The sequence below is a fragment of the Brugia malayi genome, assembly GCF_000002995.4.
Source record: "Brugia malayi strain FR3 genome assembly, contig: Bm_v4_Chr3_scaffold_001, whole genome shotgun sequence".
Lineage (NCBI taxonomy): Eukaryota > Metazoa > Nematoda > Chromadorea > Rhabditida > Onchocercidae > Brugia > Brugia malayi.
The window spans coordinates 7,161,303-7,188,948 of record NW_025062477.1 but is presented as its reverse complement, the minus strand read 5'-3'; the positions used below and the strand labels follow the sequence as shown (position 1 = coordinate 7,188,948).

At 31.5% G+C, this 27,646-nt stretch overlaps 3 protein-coding genes across 5 annotated transcripts; all 3 read left to right on the top strand.

The window, feature by feature from the left end:
* Window positions 1–1,964: 1,964 nt before the first annotated feature.
* On the top strand, window positions 1,965–10,287 carry Bma-ced-1 (Uncharacterized protein; the record flags this gene model as incomplete). The annotated part of the gene is made up of 23 exons (XM_043080259.1): window positions 1,965–2,068; window positions 2,325–2,426; window positions 2,921–3,024; window positions 3,376–3,468; window positions 3,611–3,712; window positions 3,851–4,017; window positions 4,251–4,349; window positions 4,554–4,701; window positions 5,337–5,406; window positions 5,541–5,729; window positions 5,888–6,000; window positions 6,114–6,277; window positions 6,490–6,589; window positions 6,703–6,843; window positions 7,321–7,575; window positions 7,806–7,937; window positions 8,203–8,307; window positions 8,391–8,549; window positions 8,703–8,819; window positions 9,180–9,333; window positions 9,679–9,842; window positions 10,026–10,109; window positions 10,214–10,287. The coding sequence occupies 23 exons, from the start codon at window positions 1,965–1,967 to the stop codon at window positions 10,285–10,287; spliced, it is 2,940 nt and encodes a 979-aa protein (XP_042936193.1).
* Window positions 10,288–18,016: 7,729 nt separating this feature from the next.
* Bm12842 (Uncharacterized protein) lies at window positions 18,017–22,842 on the top strand (the record flags this gene model as incomplete). 2 transcript variants are annotated; one of them, XM_043080258.1, is made up of 8 exons in its annotated part: window positions 18,017–18,135; window positions 19,961–20,062; window positions 20,466–20,569; window positions 20,863–20,982; window positions 21,220–21,373; window positions 21,514–21,653; window positions 21,805–21,840; window positions 22,742–22,842. In XM_043080258.1, the coding sequence occupies 8 exons, from the start codon at window positions 18,017–18,019 to the stop codon at window positions 22,840–22,842; spliced, it is 876 nt and encodes a 291-aa protein (XP_042936192.1). The 2 variants fall into 2 exon arrangements, with proteins under 2 accessions (XP_042936192.1, XP_001901063.1); XM_001901028.1 differs by having other exon boundaries at window positions 21,514–21,683.
* Window positions 22,843–24,684: 1,842 nt separating this feature from the next.
* Window positions 24,685–26,607, top strand: Bm12841 (Uncharacterized protein; the record flags this gene model as incomplete). Of its 2 annotated transcripts, XM_001901027.2 has the most annotated exons (6): window positions 24,685–24,754; window positions 24,991–25,087; window positions 25,403–25,472; window positions 25,581–25,674; window positions 25,974–26,129; window positions 26,546–26,607. In XM_001901027.2, the coding sequence occupies 6 exons, from the start codon at window positions 24,685–24,687 to the stop codon at window positions 26,605–26,607; spliced, it is 549 nt and encodes a 182-aa protein (XP_001901062.2). The 2 variants fall into 2 exon arrangements, with proteins under 2 accessions (XP_001901062.2, XP_042936191.1); XM_043080257.1 differs by lacking the exons at window positions 24,685–24,754; window positions 24,991–25,087 and having other exon boundaries at window positions 25,470–25,472.
* Between the last annotated feature and the right edge of the window lie 1,039 nt (window positions 26,608–27,646).

The window sequence follows — 27,646 nt, the reverse complement described above, 5'->3', positions numbered from 1 at the left end:
ATATCTCAAATTTAATATTAACGAACTTGGTCAACTTACATTTCCTTTTTTGTCTAAAAAACGCATTGGTTCACATTGTTGAATAATTTTTAAATTGATGAAGTGAGAGTTTGCTATTCTACTGAAGCATTTTTGAGTTGTGATCTATCAGTTTGCTATGATAATATAATCAGTGATTGTAATATAATGAGTGACTGAAAAAAAATGCAATTCAAAAAGGAAATGAGATAAAAGGATTTGTACGTAGATGTTGTGCATGCTACAGACTGCCTGCCACATTAACAATATGCAAATTGTGCAGCAATCTTTGGTACATTGCAGACTGCATTGTAAAGGCGCTATTCATAATGATTGAAGATCGACTCATTGTTCCATTCACTGACAAATAAAGAACGAAGATCTCGAAGCCCTTATAAAAACAGCAGAAAAGAACTGAAATACCAGTTTGCTGTAGAAAAAAATCGTTACTACTATTCATTGGACGCTACTTTTACAGTTTCATGATTTGCTGGTAATGAATTTGTCAAAGCTAATTTGGAAAGAAAAGATCTGATGTTGAATGGAACTGAGAAGTCGGAATTGAAGATCCACTTATTGTCTCATAACCGCAGAAAACAACTGAAATACTTTTTTTCTGCTAATTTCATTGATGTTAAATTGAACAATGAATCAGCACTCGGAGAAATTTTTCCCACCGAACTGAATGCGAACAATCCGGTAATTCGGCAAATAGTTTCTGTCTTATAGTTTCACTTCTTTTAAAATCCTTGGTTGCCAGTGAAAAAACATTATGCGATGCATTTATAGTATCATTATAGAATATCATCTAGTCAATGTGATTATGTGGTGTCATCATCGAATCAGTACACTGTCCTGAAATTAAATTTCATCTTCATTGTATCTGTGATTTAAAAAGGAAATTAGAATTACTGTAAAAGGAATCAATTATCTTCCAATTATTCTCTATTCATTAATACTTTTAACTGAATTTATATTAAAATAGTTCGCATCGCTTATATCCACTATTTTAATAATAATGGAGGGTAATGGGAAAATAACTCTTCGCAATATTATGGTGTTTTTACGAATAAATGATTTTACTTTTTGTGTGGGAAATTGCATGACAATGCACATGTATTGGATGCATTTATTTTTATTAGATAAGTGGAATAAATCAGAAGAAAAATTAGTAAAACTCGTGCTTTGATCAGAATATTTTCTCATTAGAAATTTGTCACATCTTACTTTTATTTTCTGAAGAATTATTCAAAGATTTTCACTTGACTAAGAATAATAACCTTTCACCTAACTAAGGGTAGCAAAGACAACGAGAATGAACAGAGCGATTAAATTCGTGCCTGTCCCAATTTGATCCGCCCAACAAATAAAAAATTGTATCCTTTCCGTTTCACAATTGCCTTCAATTTATTTACTCCAATTCTATTGTAACTCAGTATCACTCTGCTGATGAATTTGTTGCATTCTGTTGGAATAATTCATTTCCGGAAATGCTTCTTGAAGACATTGATAATCTAGCTCCGTTCAGACTGCACCATAAATTAGAGCAGAACCATAATTAAATGACGGAAAAGGAACTTGTGACATTTGCCCATTCATTGCATTTTTGTTCTTATTGACGAGAAGTTTATGGGCTCTAGCTTTCATTCCTTTATCAGAATATTTTAAAAGGCTAAAACTCATGAATAAGTAGATCAATAGAAGCGATACACTTTGTTTCACAAAAACAAATTGATATTGATAATGGATTTTATTATGTGTCATTTAATTGAAATAATTTTATCGGCATTGGGTTGAACCAACAATTAATTTAAGAAGCAGATAAGCCCTTATCATTACTATAAGTAATTGTAATTCATTATTGTTTTGACTTGATCCGTTCGATATTTTTGCAAATTTCTACAACTTATAAATATTTCACGTTGTTTGTTTTCAGTAATCAGGCCATGCATTACTTACTTAAATTATTCCCTATTGCTGTAGCAAGTTTCACCAAACTGGTTCACTGTAATGAACCAACTGGAGATAATGTATGCGTAGTACCTGTAGAGTAAGTTAACTTCTCAAATTTTCCGTCAATTTATTAATCTATTTATGTGTGATCGTTGAAAATCCTTCAAATTCATTTCTTTAATACATATGTTTGCTTTTTGTGCCTTGGACACCATAAAACATTGAATTATTGAAAATTTTTCTTTCAATTTACATGCAGATAGATATATTTTTTGGATTAGGAATATTTTCCGCTTACTTAATGCACGTGATTTTCCTGAAAGAGAAAAAAATGATTGTGAAAACAATTCTAGAAAAGAATTACTTCAATTGGAGGAATATGTTCACAAGATACCACACAGGACGAAAGTTTGGTGTGGTGATACTAACAAAGGTTTCAATTGTAATGATATTAGGTAAATATTATCTGTGGATTACTTAAATTTACTAAATAAATAGTTCAATTCGGATACTTCTTTTAATTTCTCATAAATTTACCAAAACATCGAATTTTAAGAATAATGAAAAAATGAAGACAATTATTTTAAGTTTTTCTAAATTATGAGACAACATGGACTTGAACCTTAAAGATATAATGTTGCAAATTTAAAGATCAGTTGGACATTTGGCTTAAAATTTTTTATAAATTTGAAGGCTTCTGTCATGACTTTTCTTTCAATCTAAAGAATAAAATATTTTCAAAAACCAGCGACATTTAAAGATTGGATAAGTGCAAATCACAGTTCAAATTATATTTAATTTTTTATGACATTCCAAAATTTTCCTATCACAAATCATACAATTGTTGTAATTTTTTTTTCCAATTTACAAATAGGAATATTTTGGGTTAACAAGACTGTTCTAATTAAATCTGAATAGGCATTCAAATATTTTTGTTCTAATTAATTAGGTATGATGAAAAAATATCTCATCGACATGTGCCAAGAATTGTAGTAGAATATGTAAAACGATGTTGTGATGGCTATAAAAAAACTACCAATAACACGTGCATTCGTAAGTTTCCTTAAAGAATAATATTATTTTTTCTCTTTAAGAATTCTCAAAAGATATTGCAATAACAAAATAATGAAAAACAAATATGGGAAAATACGAGGATCAAGTAAAGTACTGATGATCATAATTAATCTACGTGAAGTATCCACACTTTCTGATGAAGTCGAATCTGATAAGCCTTGCTCTTCTACCTGATGAATCTTATGTCAAGAGAGTCAGTCGCTTACTGGTGACGTCGCATTGGTATAGAGCACGTATCACTATTTTAGATTACGTATCACATTGCTTAGGAAATCACATATCAAATACTTTTGTGTCTCTCAATTATGTGTGTAACAGTGATTATTGTAGCTATATGTGATCCACCATGCTATAAAGGTATCTGTACAGCACCAAATAATTGTACATGTAATTCTGGTTTTGGTGGTCCTACATGCTCGATAGGTTTGAATTCTAAAAAATTTCATCTATAAAAAAAAGATGGGAATTCTGAATTTGAGATTTCAATCTACGATATTTTTTGAAATATAAAACTTTATTATATTTATTGCTGCTTTCATCACACTCACCATGATTCGCTTTGCAGCCTGCCCATCAGGATTCTGGGGTCCATCCTGTTCTTTGAAATGTGAATGTAATCGCGGAGCTTCTTGCGATCCTATTACCGGCATCTGCCATTGCCCTTCTGGTATTTGTTATGTTAATTTTTTCCTCTATGACAACTACCAAGCTTCAAATGAAATAATTAACAAAATTAGAATTATATCAATAATGAATTGAATTAATGTCAGTTGCCATCAACAAATTTTACATTTAAGATTTTCAGGTTTTCATGGTGAACACTGCGAGGAACCATGTAATGATAAACGTTGGGGTCCAAGTTGCGCATTCCTGTGTTTATGTCAAAATAATGGTAGTTGCAGCTCAGTTGATGGCTCATGCAAGTGTCCTTCTGGATTTTCTGGTCCACTGTGTCTTGAGGAATGTGAGGAAGTGAGAGTTTTTTATTTTTTGTAAAACTTTTTAATGATATGAATGCAGAAGTTTGGAGTTTAATAAAATGAAAAGACCAAATGAATGATTCATAAAGTTTAATTTCATGAAACTTAATTCAATTTATATGGAACTGCTTAATGATTTCAAATTTTTAATAAAATTTGCATGATTTCTTAAAATCAGTCTATTTAATGAGATATCACACATTTTATAAAGCCTATTTAATTAAGGGAAAGCATGGACCTGACTGTATACATGACTGTAAATGCCAAAATGGCGCATATTGCAACAAAAAAGATGGCAGTTGCATGTGCACTGCAGGATTTTCGGTGATTATTTGTTGTAAATTTTACTGATTTGAAAGGCTCAGAAATAGCAGTGTAATTGCAAAGATTAAATAGAATTGAAGTGTTCTAATATCAAATTTAACTTGTTTTTTATCTAACTTCATTTTAGTTTTCAGGAAATTCTGGGCTAAAACTTAAGTCAATAGTTCAATTTATGCAAAAAATAAAATTACTTTTTGAATTTAGGGTCGATTTTGTGAAAACAAATGTAAAAAAGGTTATTATGGTATTGACTGTGCATCAAACTGTTTCTGTTACAATGGAAATGAATGTGATCCTGTAACTGGGAATTGTCATTGTGTTGGTTTTACTGGAAAACACTGCGAAGAGCCATGTCCGGAAGGCACATTTGGAAAAAAAGTATCATTCACTAGAATAACTAAAGCTGCTACTATTTCCATAGTGTAAACACAGTGTCAGTTGATCTGATTCGTCAACTTTCAACCCTTTCTTTTCTTCTCTTTTGTTATATGTTTCTCAAACGGAACAGAATTAATAGTCATCGTAAGTTGATACTTCTGAAAACTATTTAACTCAAATTATTTCCATTAGCGCTCATCTGGAAAATTGTTACGAATAGTAAAATAATTTGATACTAAATTAATTTCTCTGAATTACTGTTCCCAATTAATTAACATATTTCTAATTAACATACATCAATTATTCTCATTTCATTGTGCGCAAAAATGCAAGTGTGTAAACGAAGCCCGTTGCCATCCGATTAGTGGGAAATGCATTTGTCTAGAAGGATTTCATGGAGAACGCTGCGATCACAAAAGTATTGTTCAAAAGTGTTACCTTTCCTTATTTTTAAATTTAAGTCACTTCCATTTATTTTAATCCACATTTCTTTTGGTTAGTTCCTGAGAAATTAATTGTTTTCCTGCTAATTTTTCTTTTTGTACTAATCAAACCTTCTTAATTTGTCAATATTTCCACTTCTAGCACAATTGCTTTTTGAAATTACAGTTTGTCCATTTGATCGTTTTGGACCAAACTGTGAAAATGAATGTGCATGCAACCCAAACAATACGAAACTGTAAGATTAAGTTTATCAGCGCAATTTTTCGCTTCTTTCTTTTTCTCTACTGATTTTTATTTTCTTTTATTTTCTGGAGTTTATTATAATTTTATTTACCCGTTCATATATTTTCACTTCAATTTTAATTTAAGATGCCATCCAATTATTGGTTCCTGCAATTGTCGTGCTGGTTATACGGGAGCAGGCTGTAATTCTCCATGTCCGACATCGTATTATGGTGAAAATTGCAAGAAAAAATGCGAGTGTAACCTAAATACCGGTTCCCAATGTAATCCGGTAACTGGAAAATGCATTTGCGCTGCTGGATATCAAGGAATTCGGTAAAGCATGCAAGTCCATTTCGATATCACAAAACTTTAAATTTCCATGTTTTTTAGCCATTGAAATGTTTTGATTGAATTATTTTTACAAATATTGAGTTATCATTTTGGCATTATAGATGCACAAGCTCATTTTGTAGAAATCCCTATGTTTTCAGTTGTGATGAAAAATGTCCTGAAGGTTTATTTGGTATGGACTGTAAATCGAAATGCAATTGCAAAAATGGTGCATCATGCGATCATCGTTTTGGTACCTGTAAGTGCACCGCTGGTATGTTACATACACAGAGTTCCTCTACTACTAGTTTGTGTTATTGATTGGGTTTTAACCTAGACTTGTCTGATAAAAATATAATGTTATGATAAAAGGTAAAGTAATTTCAGGTTGGCGAGGACCACAGTGTAATCTGCCTTGTTGGGGTGGTCATGGTAATACAGAATGTCGGGTATGCAGTTGCAAAAATGGTGCCGGTTGCAATCCGTTAACTGGTGCATGCATTTGTCCGGCTGGATGGACCGGAAAAAGTTGTGATGTGCCGTGCAGCAAAGTTAGAGTTTAATTTTTCATTAATTATTCACTGAATGCATGAAAGGAATAATAACTATTGATTATTAGTATTAATGCATATTGCTAGTATCGATAGGGTATCAGATGATTCAGTTCAGTCATTTTAAATTATCTTTACCAACAGATCATTTTAGAGCAATTTGAGTCAGCGTTTAATTCATTTTTGAATCTGCAAGTACATTAAACTTTTAGGATTTTTATGGTATTAACTGCTCGCAAGAATGCCGATGTTGGAATGGCGCCACATGCGATCCAATAAATGGCGAATGCAGTTGCGCAGATGGATGGGCGGGTTGGTTTTTAATCCTTAAATTTTGAAAAAATTGAGAAGTGATAGAATGTGAGGATATCAAATAAATTAAAGTTTAATTCGTAAATGGTTTTGAATAATTATATCGTTTTCAGGACCGGATTGCTCAGTGTTATGTCCTTTGGAAGAAAAAGAGAATTGCTTGGATTCATGTCCATGTGTTCATGGAATTTGTATGGGTGATTCCGGGAAGTGTGATTGTCGTCCAGGTTATGCTGGCCGTTTATGTGACAGAAGTGAGGGCTTCCTTTCACTGTCCAATATTGAGCAAAAATTTTAATATTTACCTTTTCTGACTGCTTTTTTAGGACAGAAATTTTATTTCAATTTTTTATTTTTAATTCAGAGCTTTCATTTTAATTTCTGTTTTAAACATTGTTTCTTTTTTTTTTTTCTTTTCTTGGAAACAGTCTTTGAATGAATTGCCGAGGAAAGTTTCAGTGAGGACTAGTTACACTAAGAAAATAAGTACAACAGTTATTGGTCTGGATGTGGTGATCTGCAAGAAATTTTACTTGATTTATTTGACAATCTTGTTTTTCAATTGTTGTGATAAGTAGCAAGTAAAATGTTCCTGTTTAGATCATTCCAATCACTTTGATCTCTACTAACCAGCATGCCAATTTGGAATTCCATTTGGTTTATCGCTTTGAAATTCTGAACAACTCTGTCATTTTTTTATTTTGAATCATTAATTCGCTCATACTTTTTAGAATGTCCTTTTGGTTACTACGGAGAGAAATGTGCGCAGAGGTGCGCCTGTAAACATGGATGTAATCCATTTACTGGCGAGTGTTTACAGTGTCCACCCGGACGAAGTGGTGTACTCTGTGAGCAAAGTTGTCCATTTAAAACGTGGGGTGACAAGTGCATGAATCATTGTAATTGTGCGGAAAGTGCGGAGTGCGACAGCATCGATGGTAGCTGCCAGTGTTACCACGGTTTCACGGGTGCGAGATGTGATCTAGGTATTTGGGATTACTTCCGTCTTTTATATTGCAGGTGCAAAAGAACTACTTTCTTTCAGCTAATGTTGTATTAGGGGTCAATAGTGAAACATACAGAATTTTGTAAATCGAGAAAGGAACTCTCTGAGTATATAGTTTATGCTCCTAAACTGCTATCACTTCCTTTTTTCGCTCTATGCATCTTATAGATTTCAGACTTGACCAGAATTAACCTGAAAAGCTTATTTCAGAATGTCCGACCGGTAAGTGGGGCATGAATTGTTCTCAAACATGCAACAAATGCAAGAATAAGGGTGAATGTGATCCGATAGACGGTGAATGTCATTGTGCACCTGGCTTCATGGGAGAAAAGTGTGAATTAAGTTAGTGTATGCCTACTTTTAAGAAAACAAACTTTTAAATTAATGAGTGATTCTCGTGCTTGATCTAACAATCCGAAAATTGAAATGGCATTCCTGGATTGCTTGATATATTTCTAATCTTTTTATTGCATTACTGACGGAAATAATCATGTAATGCTGAACTTGCATTATTGTAAAATTCGGTTAGTAACTCTACTTATATATTGCATGATTGTCGGAGACATCTTTGGTTATTGTTTTAAGTCACATTAATCATGTTTTATAGCCTGTGGGATGGATCAATGGGGTGCAGATTGCCTAAATGAATGCAGATGTGCAAGTGATCGCAAGTTATGCAATCCAGTCAATGGTATTTGTCATTGTGCTGCCGGTAGCTTTTAAGTTATTGATAGAAATACTGGAATTATTAGGATTTTTCATCTGTTTATTTCTTACTAAACAGCATTTCTGTAGGTCTTATGGGCGATCTGTGTAATCAGTATTGTCCTGAAGGTTCGTGGGGTCCAGATTGCGTTTTCCGATGTTCTTGTGAAATGGAAAACTCGAGATGCCAAGCAACAACGGGTGATTGTGTCTGTCATCCAGGATTCACTGGGCCGAAATGTGATCAAAGTAAGTTTTGATAACCTTTTTTTGATTTGATCAGATATTTCTTTATGATATGTAAATATGTTTTTCAAGCCAAATACCAATTTTAAGTACATTTCTTTAATAGATCTCTTTAAAATGTGAAAAAAAAAGTTATTTAATAATTATCTTTTGCAGTCTGTCCTGAAGGTTTTTGGGGAGAACAGTGTGCGCATGTTTGCGACTGTGGTGAAGATATTTGCAACCCGGTGATCGGTTGTTGCAAGAAGAACGATCTTTCCTGTGATCCTACCAGTATGAAGTTTTTTTCTATTCGTTGAAAGGATCATGCGAGGAGGCATGAAAAGACGGAGCAAAAAATTTAGGAAATTAATGTAACTAAACGTAATCCTTTCTAGAATGTTTACTCTTCAAGCTAAAACAGTGGTAAAGCAAATTTCTCTTAACGAATGTTATGATAAGGTGCCCAATGCTACTTGTAATATTTGGAATTGAATCTCAAGTGAAAAATTTACTTCATCATAGTCTTTACCTTTTTTGTTTATCTATTTAAAATTTATATTACTGTATAAAAACTTTCAAATGCCGTTACTGTAAGCTAAGATATATTATTTCAGTTTCACTTAATATTTATATTTCTTAATAAAAATTAAGAGCTGAAGCATCTACCGAAAGAGCGCACTACAGTGGTAATTATGAGCTCAATTGTTAGTGGCCTATATGTGATAATGATTATTCTCCTAATTCTTGTTTTTTACTATCGACGAAAATATGTAAAGGAACGTGGTCCTACTATTCCTATTATCACGTGAGTTTACGATTATCCTTCTGTTTGTCAAAAAATGAAAACATTTGCATCTATACCGGAATATTTTTATCATATTCCAAATTCAATAATTTTCCTATTACAATCCTGTCACATTAACCTTTCCTTTCCTTCTTTTCAATTCTACATTATCTAGTGTTAACTTAAAAAATGAGTTAGCATAGAATAAGTGTATTGACACTAGATTTTCAAGGGTATTCACTCTGTTTACTGGAAGTCAACTCCTGAATAAATCACTTTACCTAACCGAATTTGCTAAAGCTATTTGGTATTACTGAATAACCGCAAGTCATTAAAAAGAAGATAACGAAGCAATTATAATTTTAGTTATCATCCGACGGTGACAAATAGTGAACCAATCTCAACGAAGAATGGATTCAACAATCCGCTTTATAGAAAGAGTGCAAGAATAGCAACGAACGATCAGCTTGCAGGAAAGAATAACAAATTTGAACATCTGGCGAACAAGGAGCAATCTGATCGGCTTCAAAGTATAATATTTGGATTTGAATTTGTTTCAGTGACTGAAAATACTAGTTGGAATGAAATTGGCGTAGTTTCTGCGCTCATTGATTAGTCTTGCTATTAGGTAACATAACTTTTTACTTTTGTTTTTTCTTCCTTATTTATTTTAAGTTCTATAAAAGTATATTTACCTTGCAACTTTTATTTAGACGACTATGCCAAGTTTGATGATTTCTATGCAGAAATTGATCCATCATTTGATAATGGAAAGAATCTCGAAAATTCCATAAAAGGTAAGTTGTGGTGTTTAAGGAACTTTTTTAGATTGTCTTTTCATTTTTAATTAGAAATCAAAGTTAATTTTTTTTTTAAATTTGATCCATTTATTTTATTTTAGGTGTTTATGATTATGGAATTATAAAGGAACAACTAAATTATAAAGTAACCACTACTAAAAGTTCACTGGAATGAATAAACTTTGAACTGAAAACCTTATAAGCTTTCTGAATGAATATGCATTGCACTAAAAATTTTATAAGCTTATTGATGTTATAGTAAATTTTATTTGCTCATTTCTTAGTTTTTATTATTGTTTACTTTCGGCGTCTTTTCCGGTATATAAACATTGGGCAATTTTTCCAAGATAAATGAGAGGAATTTTTTCCTTTTTGAAAATTAATATTGCTACCTTCCGCATAGCATGAATTTTTAAATTCCCATTTTGAAAGTATTTTACTACTACATTAAAACTGAATTACACTATTTCACCGTGTTTTGATGGACTCAATTCCTTCCTTTCTCCTGGAAATCTTCAAAGGTAACAATTCCTGAAACATTCTTTATCAGTGTCTTTTATATTATTGTAAGACCGCAATTTATGATTACAAATATGCAATGTTTTGCAATAAACTTATTAATTATTGTTGATTTATATGAAATAATTCGACTATCTAGCATGTTCTCTTATTCATTATATCGTATATAATTTTATCGGAATAGACAAGTCTTCAGTACCGGTTTTAGTCGGTAAGGTATTTACCTCGATAAAATTACCATGTGCTAATGACTCTTGTTAAAGAGGATAGCCAATGAAGAAATGAATTCCCTATGATTTCAGTAGTTATGGAGGAGAACGATATTACAGTTTTTTTCATTATTCACTGTTAGGCCTTCTATCACCGATAGATGCAACTATTCACCTAAGATCTAGGCTCTTCGAGTTTGACATCTTTGATAAAATGAAACTGACTGAATCTTCGTCTATTGTTCTATACATATGTCTGTGTGGAAGTCTGCTGTGCCAAATATAAAAACTGTTATCGACAGTTAGCATATTTATCGCAGTTGTGGAGCGGCGATAAGCATTAAAGCCTAACAAATTATCAGTGCCCTAACATTTATTTAAACCAACGAGGAGGCTCTTTCCATTTCATTTCTCTTCTGCTACTTTCACTATCTTTGCAGAAACTTTTCTCAACAGTTTATGAAAATCTGATCTTTTTGCTATTCGAAATTTTAAACTAAATTTCACAATCGTATCTATATTAAAGTGATGACTGTATAAGATTTTCTAATAGTGGAAAATATTGATCGGTTTTGATTACAGTAATCAATAAATTATTGTATTTTATTTGCTTTTCATCAGTTTTTTGACTTTCTATAAATGCCTCAGATAGAGCAAATTATGTTCTTTATTTTAAATAAAGTTTACATTTCATTTCATTATTTCCGTAGAACTTGAAACTCAGTTATCATTGGATTAATGTACGATCCTTTGCTTACAGAGAAATAAAATTTTAATGATCAAGAAAAATTAGCATCAATTTGGCTAAGTGGTAAACTACCTCTAAAAAATTTTATATGTTTTGAACTCATAAATAACTGAAAACATTTGGTCAGGTAGGACGAGCAAGAATAGATAACATTAAAAACTGTTTGCAATTTTATAAATACACTTGTGCGGAGATGTAAAGGATATGCATATTTAATTTATATTTAAATATAAGTGTTATTGTAATTATGCTCTTAAATAATACACTCAACGTCGAATTTTTACTTTCATTTCCATAACTTTTTGTTACTTCTCCAATTTTTTGAAATTTAATGAGATTTTAAAAGTAAGTCTTATCTCAGTGTGATAGCTCTCAAATTAAATGGAGTTATATTTTTAGAAAACAACGCTTATTGTCATTTCTTATTTCCTCCAATCTTTGTTTTTAGACAGTAAAAATCAAATTCAAACATTTGAAATTATGAGGTTATGAAATCATAAGTTCCTGAAAACATTGAATTTCTTTTTTCTCTATTTCTTTCTTTGCTTTATCTTGCTTTGTGTTTTCACTTTCCGAATTTTGATCGTTTTCTTTATAAAAGAAGTTTTTTCTAAATTTTTCATTGTAGAGAATTATAAAGAGAACTTGATGGATTACTTTAACTTACAAATTAATAATTAATGATGAAAAATTTAATGAAAGCGAATACTCAGAGGCGAAGTGACAGAAAATTGGAATTTGGTTGAAAAAGTGATTTTGCTTATTCTATTCGGCTTCCCCAATAAGACAAGCATATCCGCACCTGTATTCGGAATTCGAAATGATAAAATGAATTGTTTTAGCTTCAATAACAAAATGAATTGTTGTAAGTTTTATTTGCTAGTGTCCTGACATTCTATCTCTCCTTAAAACAAAGATTAACTGGACTGAGTCAAAATATGTTTGAAACAAAACCATTTGACTCGACTCCTTCTTTAGGAATTTCTTTCTTCTATTTATATGATAGGAAAATATTTTCAAAATAAAATAAATTATTTCTGTCAAGGTATTTTCCCACACGAGAGAGCATAATATGGGGAGCATGAGAAATCAGTTTGCTTCTGGTTGTCTACTGATAATCGTTTTACTCCCTTTTGTTATTTGTGACGCTCCATGAAGAATGTTGGAATTAAATTTCGAGATCAAAATTTATTCCACTTTCAGAAGTTTTGCTATTCAGTATGCGATATCACAAGTTTTGGAAATTTTAAAACTGTATTATTTACCAAAGGAAAGGAACAATTTTATTGGTAAAAGCTTGTACTTTTATCAGCTTAATTTTTAAATAACTTTTTTCTTACATTTTTTACAATTTTTGAATCAGTACGAGTCTGCCAGTTTATGTAATCTACAGGATTACTTCATTATTTTCAAATGTTTAGAATGAAATCTTTGTCAACAAATAGCAAACATTTTAAAAGTAAGTATAATTCTACATCATATAGTAACTGCAGTAAAGCGCAAGAAGCATCGCCTTAATGAATCACAGGTATTTTCTGTCACTGAAATTCAGAGCTCAACTAGTTAATTTCTTTTCTTTTTTCTCCTTTCTGTTGTTTATTTTGATGTAGCACCAGAATTCACATGGATTTATGTTCGCTTATTCGAGAAATTTGTTGAGTGTTTATCTAAATCAGTCGATTATTTTTCTCTCTGTTCCCTCAACTTAAAATTTTCTTGAGTTATACTGTTAACTTATCAGTAAATTATTTCGCAGGTTTAATTTTAATGGATACAGAAAAGCTTTGTCCTCCCTCTTTCTTCCAAGCAATTTTTGTATTGCTTTTTACGTCCGCTTATTCAGATCACGCCTAGTAATTTACTCCACTATAATTTTTTGATTACAGACCATGCAGATCAGAAACATTTTCATCTTCGTCAACTATATCACCCACCAGAGATGTATTTTCAATTGATCACCACTTTTGTGTAGCATTATATAAGTAGCTCTTTACTTCTCGAGATGGCAAAGAATAACAAGTGGTTGACACTCATAGAGTACTTTTTTTAGACACTTTAAATGATTAATTTTTGCAAATTTTGCTAATATATTTATATCTAGGCGTTAGCTCTTTTAATTCACTTTGAATTGAAAGTATTCTGTGGTGAATAATAAGAAATTGCAAGAAAATTATTAGAGTTCCTGTACAAGTCTGTCTTACTAATGAGTAAGGAAGTAAGTTTAACACAGATTAATTACTTGCGTTGTGATTTTAGCTTAGTGAGCAATGAATTTAATGTCAGAATGTGCCATTTTTTTCATGTTTAGTGCATTTATTATACACAGGCATTCAGAAAACGGAACATTCTTGCAATAGCACTATATTACGAGTAGTTCTCAGAAATCCATAAATTGAGGAAAATAAAAAATAAAGAAACTCGATTTTCTACAATGTCCTTCACAGAAGATCATCATATAATACAAATGATTTCACACATGACACAGTTGGATTCATCAAAAAAAGGTTTTTTTCAAGCGAAAAGTTAAGGGATGGTTCGAAGTTCAGAGTTCAATGAAATTGAGAAAGATATATACTTCTAATAAGTATCGGCCTAGGACAGCTTCAGTAAACAAAGAGTCTCTGATTGCAAGCCAAATTGCTTTTCACGAAGTTTAGGATTGCATGGATTGTCCTAGAATTGATTTAGATCAAAAGAGGAGAGCGAATAAGCAGTAAATTCCTTAGAGTTAAAGTTCGATATCCATATACAAAGTGTGTGGAATCTATATACAAAATACTCATGAGTTAATTGTTTATAAATTTTATGTTAAATTGCCCAACTAATTGTTCATTATAACCTCGACTTCCTGTGCTTATTATTTTGTTGAGTAAAAAGATTCTGAACCAAAGCACTTCTTACCTTATACCTCTGATTTCCTTGACCCATAATGAATTCCTCATCTCTTCCTCTTTAACATTTACATATAAATAATAATTGGCGTCGTCATTCTAATTTCACATTTTTTGAATTACTCAACTATTTCGACATCACTAAAAAGATTCGATTAATTACTGTCTATCTCCTCGAAGTTCACTTCACTTTCGAAATTCAGTATTCCGGTTGGTACTGATAACGAATTTCTTTTTCCATTTCATTTCTTTCTTTTTCTCGAGAATGAAAGAGGTAAGATGAATGAAGGCCAATTGAAAGGTCAAATGCTTTTCTTACATAATTGCATGATAACTGCAACATCATATCTTGAATAATTTCAGAAATCTAAACTATTTCAAAAATCATTTGCAATTATTCTTGTGAGTAATCATAAAATTACTGTTCGCTTCATTGACTAAGCGCTAAATGATACACTGTTCTATTTCTGTTTCCATCTCCAACTTGAACATAAACAAAAGATGCTATCGATTTTCAGTCAAGGTGGACGTTGGCGTTTTTTGCATCGATGTTTTGAAGTGCTTCAAATTCCTGTACTTTCAATATTGGTTGGAAATGTTATTATTGCCATTCCTTGTGACTTTTCTGATTCCCTCATGTAATTTTCATTCTTATTGTATTCCATTATCTATATTCTCTCCTTCTAAAATTCCTTAATTAGCAAAAATAAATTACGAAAAGTGCCAAATGCACCAAAATTGATTAGTCATTGTAGTATGATTTATGAGTTAAAGTTTATTTTTTCCAGTAACTCTTTATTGCACATAAATTTCCCTTCAAACTTGTTTTAGTCAACTTTATCTGCTTCGAAATTGTAGGCAATTTCAATTGATAAGTTGGAATTGAAAAAAATACAATTTTGGAAGAACTGTCGCTGATTTATGAGACTCATTTGAGGCGGAAATAGAAAAATCCCGAAAATAATTATTTTTAACCATTTATATTAACACAAATCTGTGTTAGAAAATAAACAAATATATTCATGTACCAAGTAAGTACCATCAAGAAAGCTGAACACCATCAACGCTAGCTGTTTATATTTAGCTTTATCAAAAGTAAACAAAGAAGTTGAACGTCTAAGTGAAGTGCACCTATTGATCGGTTTATATTTCCGATGTTTTATATTAATCCCTCGCTGAAACCGTCCTTTTCAAAAGACGGATGCAAGAAATGAGCAAACTGTCATTCAGTTAACGTTTCGTAATTGTCCAGGAAATAACCCATTTCGGAATGGTCGGGTCACTCTGTCCTTCATCCTTCACCGTCAATTCCTCTCGTATTTATCCTCTCCATGAGTCGTTAGTGTGAGCTTTGCACAGGAGAATGCTTGCGATGGACCTAAAAGCAAGATGCATATCAACATTTGCTCCCTAAAAGCTTGCTTTATCAGTGCTTCTTAACAAGTTTGTATTTGTTCGATAATTATTTGCTTTATTCTTTTCCTAATCAATATCATTTAAATAATCATTTCGACACATTTAAGTATAAAAAGCAGACAAAACTTTTTTTTAGTGGAAAGTGTGAAAAAAGATTTATTGGTTCTTGGACAAGTGTAAATCCGATAATTATCATCCATAAATCCGGTGACTATCACCTTTACATATGTTGTATCAATAATTAATTATTCCATAGCACTGTTTTCATCTTTATCAATTTTAATTTTATTGGTATTTATAATGTTTACTAAGGAGGAATTTAGCAAGTCATTTGCTCAGATTTCATGCTTACAATGACTAATGTAATGTTCCAATCTCTTCGCTATGCAAATAAATTGAAAATTCTTTCATTTTTTAGTTTTTCTTCATTGTTTAGGAGGAAACTATTCAATGCATAAACAAAATTCTTATTGTTAATTGTGAGGAACTGCTTGATACTTTTTTCAATGCTTCCAATTTTTCTTTTCAAAGTGCCCTAGGAGACAACTTAACAAACATTCTTATCAGTCAGCAATACTGTTCTATGTCACTACTAATGATTTAAATCTCTTCGTTTCGCTCCTCACAATACTAAAAGTCTCCAAACGTGTCACCCTTCTGACCTTTGTCAGAGGAATTGATTGTTGAAGAAAATAGCATAGCAATTCGAGGAAAAACATAGAATAGTAAAATTTGTAAGATAGCGTATTAAGGGAGATGGGAAGACAAGTAATCACGTGTGACTACCATAGCAGAGATTGGGAGTAATTGTGAGGTATCTCCTCAGTGTAGCATTCTTGAATAGCTAAAAAACTGGTAAACCTTAGCAGCTTTGGTCATCTTATTATTTTGCATGTCACTGTTAATATTCTTGACGTACGTTCCTCTATGACACGTCAGTTGCTAGACAGCACATCAGTTGCCACAGTAAGTAACAAGAAGTAAGTACTTGTAATCAAGATTCTTATCAGGTTTTATGAATGTACTTAATTACTGTGAAAACTCAGTTTAGGGGAACAAAAGATGACACTGATTGGTCACGAAGTACAAGACTACATGGAATAAGCTCGTCACAGAAGTGAATTCACGAAGATTAAAGTATTCATTTATAAGATGAATCAGTACAGGTTATAAGATGAGTCATATATTCCATAAATACTATCTTTGTGAAATATTTTTCGTAATTGTGTCGCTCCGTTCCCTTTTTCACCATTTCGATGCCTCTCTTCCCATTTGCAACTGTCTCTCTCCCTGTCTCTCATGCGCTCTCTCAATTTGGGAGGTAAACAGGTAAAAGGTGTGCTACCGATGATGTGTCATCAATTGATGAACAAGACAAAGTAGAAATCAATCGCTTTGTATTCCATTCTGCCATCATCCTATTGTAGCCACTGAAAAGAATCTCAGCTTTTTTCTCATCATTAAGTAAGTTTTTTTTTTTTTTTTTTTTGTAAAAAAAATGTAAGAAAAATATAAAAAATAGACATTTTTCTCACCTACATTATATGAACGATTTTTAAACAACATGTTGTTAACATATTAGTATTGAAAATTGGACTTCTTAAACTTATTTAGTTAAGTTTCATTACCACTTGCTTTCACTATAACCGAATGACCATGGTAACAAATTCTCATTTGCTTAGTAATTAAGCATGATATTAACCAGTTGAAAGTCACAAAGTTTTAAACTAATTCACATCTTAGTTATCGATTTCTGTTTGTATGAAAATGTATGTATTATTGGTTTTATTCGCGTAGTTTATGATTGTTTTTTATCCTGCAAATTATCCTGTTTTTTTGTCGCACTTAGCAAAGCAGGACTATGGTTTTCTGAATTTATTATTCATAATCAGGAAAATACAACTTGATTGTTAAATGTAACTCCTTCATTCTAGCATCATTTATCGCTGATAATGTGATAGTTATGATCCTAAATTTATGAATTTGCTGCATAAAGTTATTGGTGAGATTTTTACTCTTTCATTATTTATTACTGATAGCTGCACATCATCTATTAGTAATGAATATGTCACTGACAAAGATTATTGTAGTAAAAAATCACTTTTTATTTCAGTTTGATCGATGATGAGAACGGCCACGACATTAGTTTCTATAGCCACCTTTATTTTGTGCTTAATTAATGGACCTTCTGTGGATGGTGCTGTGATGAATGCAGAAAATGTGTGTCCAGTAGAAGAAATGTATGTACTTTCACGCATTTCTAGATGTTTTAAAATGGAAAAAAAAAGTTGATTTTTTTGTTTAAAAAAACGAATTTTTTTTTGATTCCTTTGAGTGAAGTACGGATAAAAACAGTTATCTAAAGTTATTTATGAATTTGTGGTCCAGGGCTATTAATGGCATATTTTACTGTTTCACTTACTAGTTTTTTTGGATGTTAGACATAAATTTGAAATATGGTTTGAAATTAAAGTTTGAAGATAAAATTAGAGAAAAAAACGTTCTTTAATTGATCTGTAATGAGTATGGACTGTGATTTAATAAAACCGATTTTGCTTGCATATCTGGTTAGGAAGATTGTTTTTAAAGGCGGTATTATGCATATGTTTAGATTTCTTTTCTTTGTATCTGCTGCATCAAATAACAAAAGAGCTTTACAAAAAATATGGAATAAGACCATGTTTGCTAAAGATATAACTTTAATAAATATGTTATTTTTGCGTACATATCTATTACAGTATCTAATGTTTTGTTTCGGAGTTGGAATGCACATGAGCGGTTCATAGTTTATTCACTTTACATTATGTATCTCAACTAATAACCTTTTTTTAATATTCCAGTATCATCTTTACTTTATTTCATTTCATGGAAGCGAATTTTGAGTGCTTATGGAAACTTTTCTGTTGTGTTTAATGTTTCGTACTGTTAATCTTTCATATTTTTTCTAATTACATTCCATCATCATTAACGTGAGTGTTCGGTGAAGGATATAGGTGGACTGCCAAGTCTATTTCGCATTTTAATGCTCCTGTATGAGTTCTCAGACACCGAAAAATTCTATATTAATGACAGTAAGGTATAATAACATTTAACAATAGAAAATGATCTAACTAAATTTTTTATTGCTAATATTTAACCATCGCATTTTTTGGTTTAAATCTATACATTAAATATTTGCTATATGTTTTGCTTTTTTATGCTTCGCTCGTAATATTTCCTTTGAAAAATGCATTTAAATTTACTCAATGTTGCTTAGTGTTTTAGATGTGCTGCCATTTTAAAATCAATAATCGGTTCAACATCCTTTTGTCCTATTCTTTGCTTATCATTTTATCTAGAGCAGTGCGTAATCGGTTTCCTTTTTATTTATTCTTCCTCCTCATTTCTTTATATGACAAATGTTACATCGTCATCATTATTTAGACTTATCTTGGATGACATTTATGTGCACTGTTAAAAATCATTAGCAGACAAAGTTGAATATAAGTTGTGGATCCTTTTTTTATTTTTCTGGTTTATTCCAAGTAATACCAGTTGATTGACAGGGCGACAAATGTTACGGATCTATTTTAGCTGTTTCATAGAAATGAATATCATGTCACTAAGCTGAATGATTTGAATTAAATGTATAAAACCACGAGACAAGGTATTCAAAAACATATCCTTCAAAACTTCAAACAGTCAAAAATTTCCCCAAACTTCAACCAAAACGCAGTGGAAAAGAACACAATATATTGTTTGCAAACTTTTAATAATGAAGAGGAAAAATAAGATTACTTCAAGATCAAGATTAAGTTCTTAAGCCCTTTAATGCTTTCTAACTTATAGTTCATTTCTTCTTAGTGTCTGGATAAGCAGTCAGCAAAACATGACATTAAACTACTTTGAACTATACAGTTTTATGCAGACTTTTGATTTGGTTCTGCCTATAATTGCAATAAATGGATTTTACCATTTAGGTCATTTTCAGGATGTCATTTCTTTTCATTCATCACAATTCAAATGATTATAGCTGGACCATTGTTTTAAGTATTTGGCAGTCTTTCATAGTTTTTAATTTTTTAGAGCTGAGGAATTGAGCTTGCAGAAGCATGAACAAACTGTTATGCTACATACAACGCAAGCTTGCTGGGATGTCTCACAAGGATTCCGTTGTAAAGTGAAGACGTAAGTTTGCAGCTTTTTCTAAAATTTGATTTGAATTCTTTTCCACATAATCTTTTTATTACATCGGTCTTTTGTTGATAACAAATGTTGTACATCAAAAAATTCTATTAGGCCGCAATGATTGTCATGCTTAAAATTTAAGTACAGGTAGGTTGGTGAGTATATAGTGGATATATGGTTACAAATGTTTGTAATGAGCTAAAAATGACCACCAACTTTAAGAAGCAAAATATTTCGTTTATTAGATTCATTATATAGTTAATAGTACATTGGAAATATGAGCACCATATATTTGAGAATATAATTCTCAGATCTTGAATAATGAAACAAATGTTAGTAAAAGCTAATCACACAAATGAGTGACCAAAATTCATAATTTCTGTACAAAATAAATGTTCTTCAGTAACGGTACAAAGATCTCGTATAAAGCGTTACCAACGAAAAAGAAGGTAACTGTCTATAAATGCTGTTCTGGATACTACGAAACACCACAGGAGACCTGTGAAGGTAAAGTAGCTGTATACGTTTTGAATTTTCAAACCCAAGTTTAATTTGTATTGACTTGTTAACTGATTAGTTTTTTTTTTTTTTTTTTTCTTGCATAAAATATACGGAGATGGCTTTTCTCAAAGACCGGAATGTCGAAGTATTCGTAAAATTCGTACTGTCTATGCCGGACAGCAAACAAAACTTTGTAGCGAATGTTCTTCCGTGTGAGTTAGGATAAACAATTTTCTACGATCTTACGATCACTTTATACTCTATCATTACACAAATTTTTGTGTTTTTTGAATTTACAGTTTGCTTAGAAGGTTATTATGGCAATAACTGCAGCTTACTTTGTAACTGTTCTGAAAATGAAATGTGCGATAATGTGATTGGATGCTGCGATCTGCATACAAAACCATGCCGTATTATACGTGAGTTAGTTTGTGCTCCTTTTAACCGTGATTAATGAATGATAGAGATTGTTAGATCTCAGTCCATATTTTTATCCCATTGTATTTTGTTCAGATCCTTTTTTTATACCTTTATATTTAAGAAGCATAGAAATTGCAGCCAGAAAAGTGGAACTGATAGAATTCTTGTGAGGAAGATAACAACAACGTCCGCAATTTTGGGATGAATATTATTGAAATATATAGAATTATTTACAGGTAATGCAGCAATGAAAGAATATGCTGAAAGTAGCAGTTGGGTGTTTCCTGCTCTGCTAACATTGTTATTTGCTGTTATCTTGTTATCGTTTGGAACAGTTTTCTATCGAAGAAAATATAGAAAGGAAAGGGATCCTGATTTTCCAATTCTTACGTAAGCTTTTCTGACAAATTATTTACAGGAAATGCAGCAGCGAAGTGTAGTAATTTCAGGAGGTTTCTCTTCGTTCACTATGATCCATAAATTTAAATTTCCAATCCTTATATTCAGATTGAACCGTTATCAGCTTTCAGTTATTATCCAAATGTCAAAGAACTTTTAACTCATAATGAAATTGAAACACGAGAATTCAACAATCCAATGTACCGTAGACCAACAATTGAGACAGTGCCGGTAAAAGTGATACCGGATGAACCAGTACCTATCGCTAAGAGTGAGCAGCTAAGAAGTTCTTCAGTTACACGTACATATTTCTTTTGTATACTTGCTTTTATATGAAGTAACGAACTTTGTCTTCTACTTTCATCATATTTCATTTCAAACTAAAAGAAAATGAAAAATCTATAATATATCTTGATTTTCAGACGAATATGCAACTTTGGATTACGCCGTATCATCAAGTATGGAACCTTTATTGAAAAATCAAAAATTTTTGCACGTGCTATTTGCCATTCCCATCTTTGATTTACTAACAAATTATACTACCATTTTTCTTTTTTTCACTCAATTTATATTGACTCGTCTTTGAGAGTAAAGATTAAAAAGTTAATTTATGTGGTAATTGTGTTATCCCAACTTTCAGTAATTACTCCTTTACTTTAAGCTTGCTCACCGCTATAGGTTTTATTTTTTTTTTTCGTACAATGATTTCAATGAGGGATCGAGACTGAAAATGTGGACCTCATGGTTATCAAACTGTTTCTAACTGCTTTGTGTCATCTGCATTCATTTCTTGACTTTGCTTTTTGCCTTGCTAACAGTCAATTTATAATTTGCTAACAGTCAATTTATAATTTGCTCTCTATAAAGACAAAAGGACTAGACTAGATTTCCACCGTCTTTTTCAGCTGCTAGGTTTTCAGATCATAAAGTTTGGGCACTGCATAGATGTTAATGTATTGAATGCCCGTTTCTCCTAAATCGTTTATATTTTCTAAAATCACTGAATTGCTTCCAAAACTGACAGCTTGTTGTGCATACAGTAGAGATTGCTAGTATTGCTTTTAATAAATTTTTGAGATGTTTCACCTGTTTTACATATTGACATTTCATCAATTTTCTGTTGACTCTTTCATCCTTGTATATTGTTTTCTCGACTTGCTTCATCATCACATCTATGGAAATCATTTCCTTTTGTAGTGTCATCCATTTGTTTTTGTTTTTTTTTTTTTTGTTTTTTTTTTTTTTAAGTGGCTCTTCCGAGCTTCTTATTTTGTCCCTTCGATTTTCAAAATATTAACCTTCATCTTTCTGAAAGTAAAATTGCAAAAATATAATGTAATATGAATATCTTTATTTCAGGTCCATACGAAATTCCACTACATTCAACACCGTCACCGAGTACTCGATCCATAGGAAAACTAGGAAGTGAAGAGAAAGAGTATAAACATAGGGCGATTTGAATGGTTTCAAAAATATTTAAGGCAGGAGTGCTTGTCTTAAAAATCTAAACTTGAATTTTCAACATTTATTTTATTAATTCATCAACTGATTTATTTATAGAATTCGATGTACATTTTATATCTCCAAAAATATATGATCAAAAGTTCATCCTCGGAAGCAAAAATTGGTCTACTAGTGATAAAAATTGCGTTTTTTATGATGTTTTTGTAGGAAGTGTAAATTTAATAAAATTTGGTCTTTAGAAGTTGTAGGTGAAACAGGCTGACTTTTTCCATATTTTTTGTCATCGATGTTTTTAGCATAAGCCGAAGTTTTTTAGCTGTGTGGTATCAAATTGCTTATATCGAGTTGTTATTTGATGAGTGTCATCCATGCATTACTCGTTAATATTATCTATCCTTTCATTTTTCATCGTGACATTATTGGAACGTTATAATTTATTAATTTTTCATGTGAAGTGAATGAATTTTCCGATGCTTGAGTTCAAATTCATGAAGCTCGTTATGTCCGGTATATTGGCAATTACTTTTCCGTGACGATAATAAAATGAAGTTCCTTCATTTTGTGTTGATATTTTCCATATTTATTCCCTTCTTAAAATTCGTTAAGTATTGTATAGGCTGTATCCGATACGGCGATTAGGAATTTTTCGAACGCGAGAGACTCACGTTTTTTGTCTTTCTTTCCTCTCAGTAATTTTTTTGCCCTTGTAAATACTGAAGTCATCATGTTGATTTGTTATATAGGACCACTGTAAGTAAAGAAGTTGGATTATGCTTGTCAACTGAGGCTTTAGATGATGAATCAAACAGTGGTTCTATAAATAATTTTGATCAATATTTAAGCGTTTTGAAAATTATTCACGATTGTATGTGCTGTCTTTTATTAGTTGAAAAGCAGTCTGCTGTTTAAAATTATTTGAAGCTATGATTAATTCTAAAATTCGTGCATGTTTTCATTTGTATCAAAAATGAAACAGAATGCTGTATGCTGTTTCAAGTATACATCATATAAGGTTTTCTGTGCATTACATTGTAACTGTGCAATTCCACTCATAATCTCTTATCGACATTTTGAGATTTTGCTTCATGTAAAAAAATACAATCTCTCTTGAAAATGGGTTGCTGATTTGATTTCTCTTACCACTTCAGTGGATATCGATGTTTTTATGTAAATAAGTGTAAGCTGGAAAGTTGGTCTTATGGATGATGCTTTTAAAATTTCTAGGGTTCAAAAACGGAAGAGAGAGGAAAATATCAGCGTTCGTTATACATATGTGACAGCACACACTTTCGTGGTGCTCAGAATATGCTAATTTCGAACTGTCCCATTTTAGAGTTATGTCTTTATTTTCTATTTTTTCGTCTTTATACTAGTATATCATTAGGAAATTTGGAATCGACTTCCGTGTTTCAGAAGTAATTCTTCATGAAGAGATTTGGAGTGGGAGTTCATGCTAAATGTTAGAGAAATGCGTGAAATGAAGTGAAACGTCATTAATATGAAACTTATAGAGATTTGGAGAACGAGAGATGTTTTTATGCAACTGTGCTTTTTGCTTTGAACTCTGCCGTTATATACTACTGGAGTGAAAAAAGTTTAATAATATTTGTCATTTAATGTATTCAGCGTGTTTTTTTCTTTTCCCTCCAGAAGCGGTTTTGGTCAGCTTCAAGTGAAATGGCATCTTCCTTAGAGCAAAAAGTTTATCCAGTCTTCTATCTTCTGAGTGACTGGATAAATTTTTTTTATATCCCCTTGTATGTTATAAAATTCTTGCTTCTTTTTTATTTAAGATTTTTATCTCACATTATTGAATCGAAGAAATTTATCTCACTTAAATGTCACCAGCTTTTTCTCAAATTGCAAGACCAGATCTCAGAGCTAAAATCATTTTTGTTGGCAGAAGCGGTAAGTGAACGGATACGGTTTTCCTCTAATCGCTTCTTTTTGATTTTTAAATTGAAGATTAGTAGCCTCTTATAAGAATAATTCATAAACATATTAATGTTTGATTTTGTCAAGAAAACTCTTGGACTTAAACCAAACACTTATTTGCTGTTAAATTTTATATTTTTGCTGGGATCAAAATTACCGTTTATTTGTCATTATATTTGTTGTGCACTCATTACATTTCAAATTTTCAGGTGTCGGGAAAACGAGCATCATTCTTCGACATGATGGTCAAGGTTTCTATAGTAAAGTCAGCCCGACACTAGGAGCTAGCTTTATTTCTTCGTTTTTGTAGGTTATAAAGTATTCCTTAAAGTAAATACTACTGCTTGATAAAACTGATTTGGGATGGTGGACATCGTTTTATATGTCATTGTGTATGTTTCGGTGCATTAAAGTTCTTTTTGGTTATAAAGGTGGCACTGTGTAAATCAAATATATATTAAGTAGAATTATTTGAACTTTTTATTTGGACTTTGTTCTTCTCTGATGAAAGAATTCTGGTGAAAGCATACATACTAGTTCATTAGTTTTTATAACTAAAATTTCCATATTGCCCAACTTTTTAAATCTTAAAATTTAATCTGAAATTTATTATTTTTTAAGATTTTTGGATGGTAAAAACGTCGAATTGCAAATATGGGACACAGCGGGGCAGGAACGCTATGCATCCATGGTAAATGTATTGTTTTAGATTATTTTGAAGTGAAAATTATATAGAATAAATAGAATTTTTTTTTTTGTTTTCTTAGTCAGTTATTTAAAACTGTTGATCGTTTTCTAGCTTCCGATGTATCTGCGTAACGCAGTTGCAGCAGTAATCGTTTACGATGTAACTGATCGCGATTCATTTTTAGAGATCAAGAAGTGGGTTAATGGTGAGTTTATTTATTTCTTTTTTTAGTGCTTATTAATTGTTTTGTCTGTGGAGATAACTGGGTAATGCTAAAGAAAAGCCAAATACATATCTCGAATTAAATTGAAAGATATTCTTTTGTATTGATTAGGTTTCTTATGTACAGCAAACTGGTTTTACTTGTACGAAGCAGTTCTAAAAATAGAAAATTTCTGACTTTTGTTCCTGATTTACATATTTACTATGAAAGTAAAGTTGAATGTTCTCAATTCATTCCAATATTTTTTTTCATTTTAATATTTTTAGTTTTTGTTTTTGTAGAAGTCGAACGTGGCTCGACAGTTCCTGTCTCCTTATTTGTTGTTGGCAATAAATTAGATTTGGAAAGTGCTCGAGTGGTACAGTATCATGAAGGAGCACAATATGCCGAACAAATTGGTGCTGCTTTTCACGAAACCTCGGCAATGAATGGTGAAGGTATTCGTAAAGTAATTACTGCTGTCGCAGAGCATTTACTAGAACGTCAGAACGGTGAGAGAAATGCAAAATCGATGCAGTCGGACACCACTAATAATTTCGATCTTCTTAATGATCATAAAATTGGGAAGTCTTGCTGTTTCAAGAGCTGATTATGTTGCTTGAGTGCACATAGCATGATAGTTGTTCAATTACTTATTTTACTTACTTAATAGAATTTTATAAAAGATTTAGAAAATTTCGCAAAACTGCAATAGTGAAAATAGAGATATGTTAATTTTATTTATTAAAAAAATAACATTAATTTCCTATAATCTCTTACGCAGTAATTCTGATTTTCCAATTTATAAACGAACATGTCATCTGAATAACCACCTAATCATTAACTTTCTTTGTTAGAGTTCCACCACTTTCAGCATATGTCGATCTTTATTTTACTGGAGCTTATAGTGGCGAACCATCAGTTATTCATCTCTAAAAGTGTGTCCATCATGATTTTCAGTCATCCTTATTTCCTTCAGGCCTACCCACTTATCCATTTCCGAATTTTTTACGATAATTTTTTGAGCTCATAATATTAAGAGATCAGCCTTGATATTTGAGAAAGACGAGTCACACAGCTTCCGTTTAACCTAGTTAGAAGACAGTTTATTTAATTTTGCAGGGTTTTATTATTTCATTTGAGGCAGGTTTTTGTTTCTCTTTCGGATTGTCCTTTGCTTTACTATATCTCTTTCGTTAATTCCCGAAAGAAAGTGATTTATTGCAGGGCTTTAACTGGAGTATAATTTTCACTTATATCCATATACATGTTATTTCCTTTTAAAATTTTCTAAACCAAAATTGAACAACTTTTTCTTTTTTTATTAAATTAGCTGCAAAACTATTTTAGCCTCACATATTCTCTTTTTCTTTTACTCGAGAGAAAAAATTTGATTTCATTATTTTAAATTGGAACTCAAAGTGCAATGCATTTTGAATTGAAAATGATATTTTTTGCGATAATTTTTTGAGCTCATAATATTAAGAGATTCACCAGTTACTTTTCTGACTTTTCGGTATTTTGTTCCAGATCCAACATATCTTTTTGTTCCACTTAAAATCTGCATATTTTTTATCGATATACAGCAACTGTTTCTCTTGATATCTAGTTCGTTTTTCTTCTACCTTTACATTTCTTTATGTTTGCCCTTGTTAATATCACATTTTATGATTTTAAATGTTGTAATTGCTTTGCTAAACTGTTATGAGGTTATAATAAAATTCATTATGATAACTGTGGGCAGTTTTTGATTAAGTTTTAGATCGATTTTGTTTTAAACTAATTTTTGTCTAAAGTGGCAATTATCTTTGATTTATGGGAAAAGAGAAATGACTGAAACTGTTCTTTTCTCTCCTTCTGCTATTCAGTCGTTTTTTGTTTCTTTTTCCTCAAGGGAGTTATAATTTTGCAAAAGTGCTTGGGAGAGAGGTGATTAAAAATCCAGGGGAACGAATTTAGGTAGACTAGGAATAAG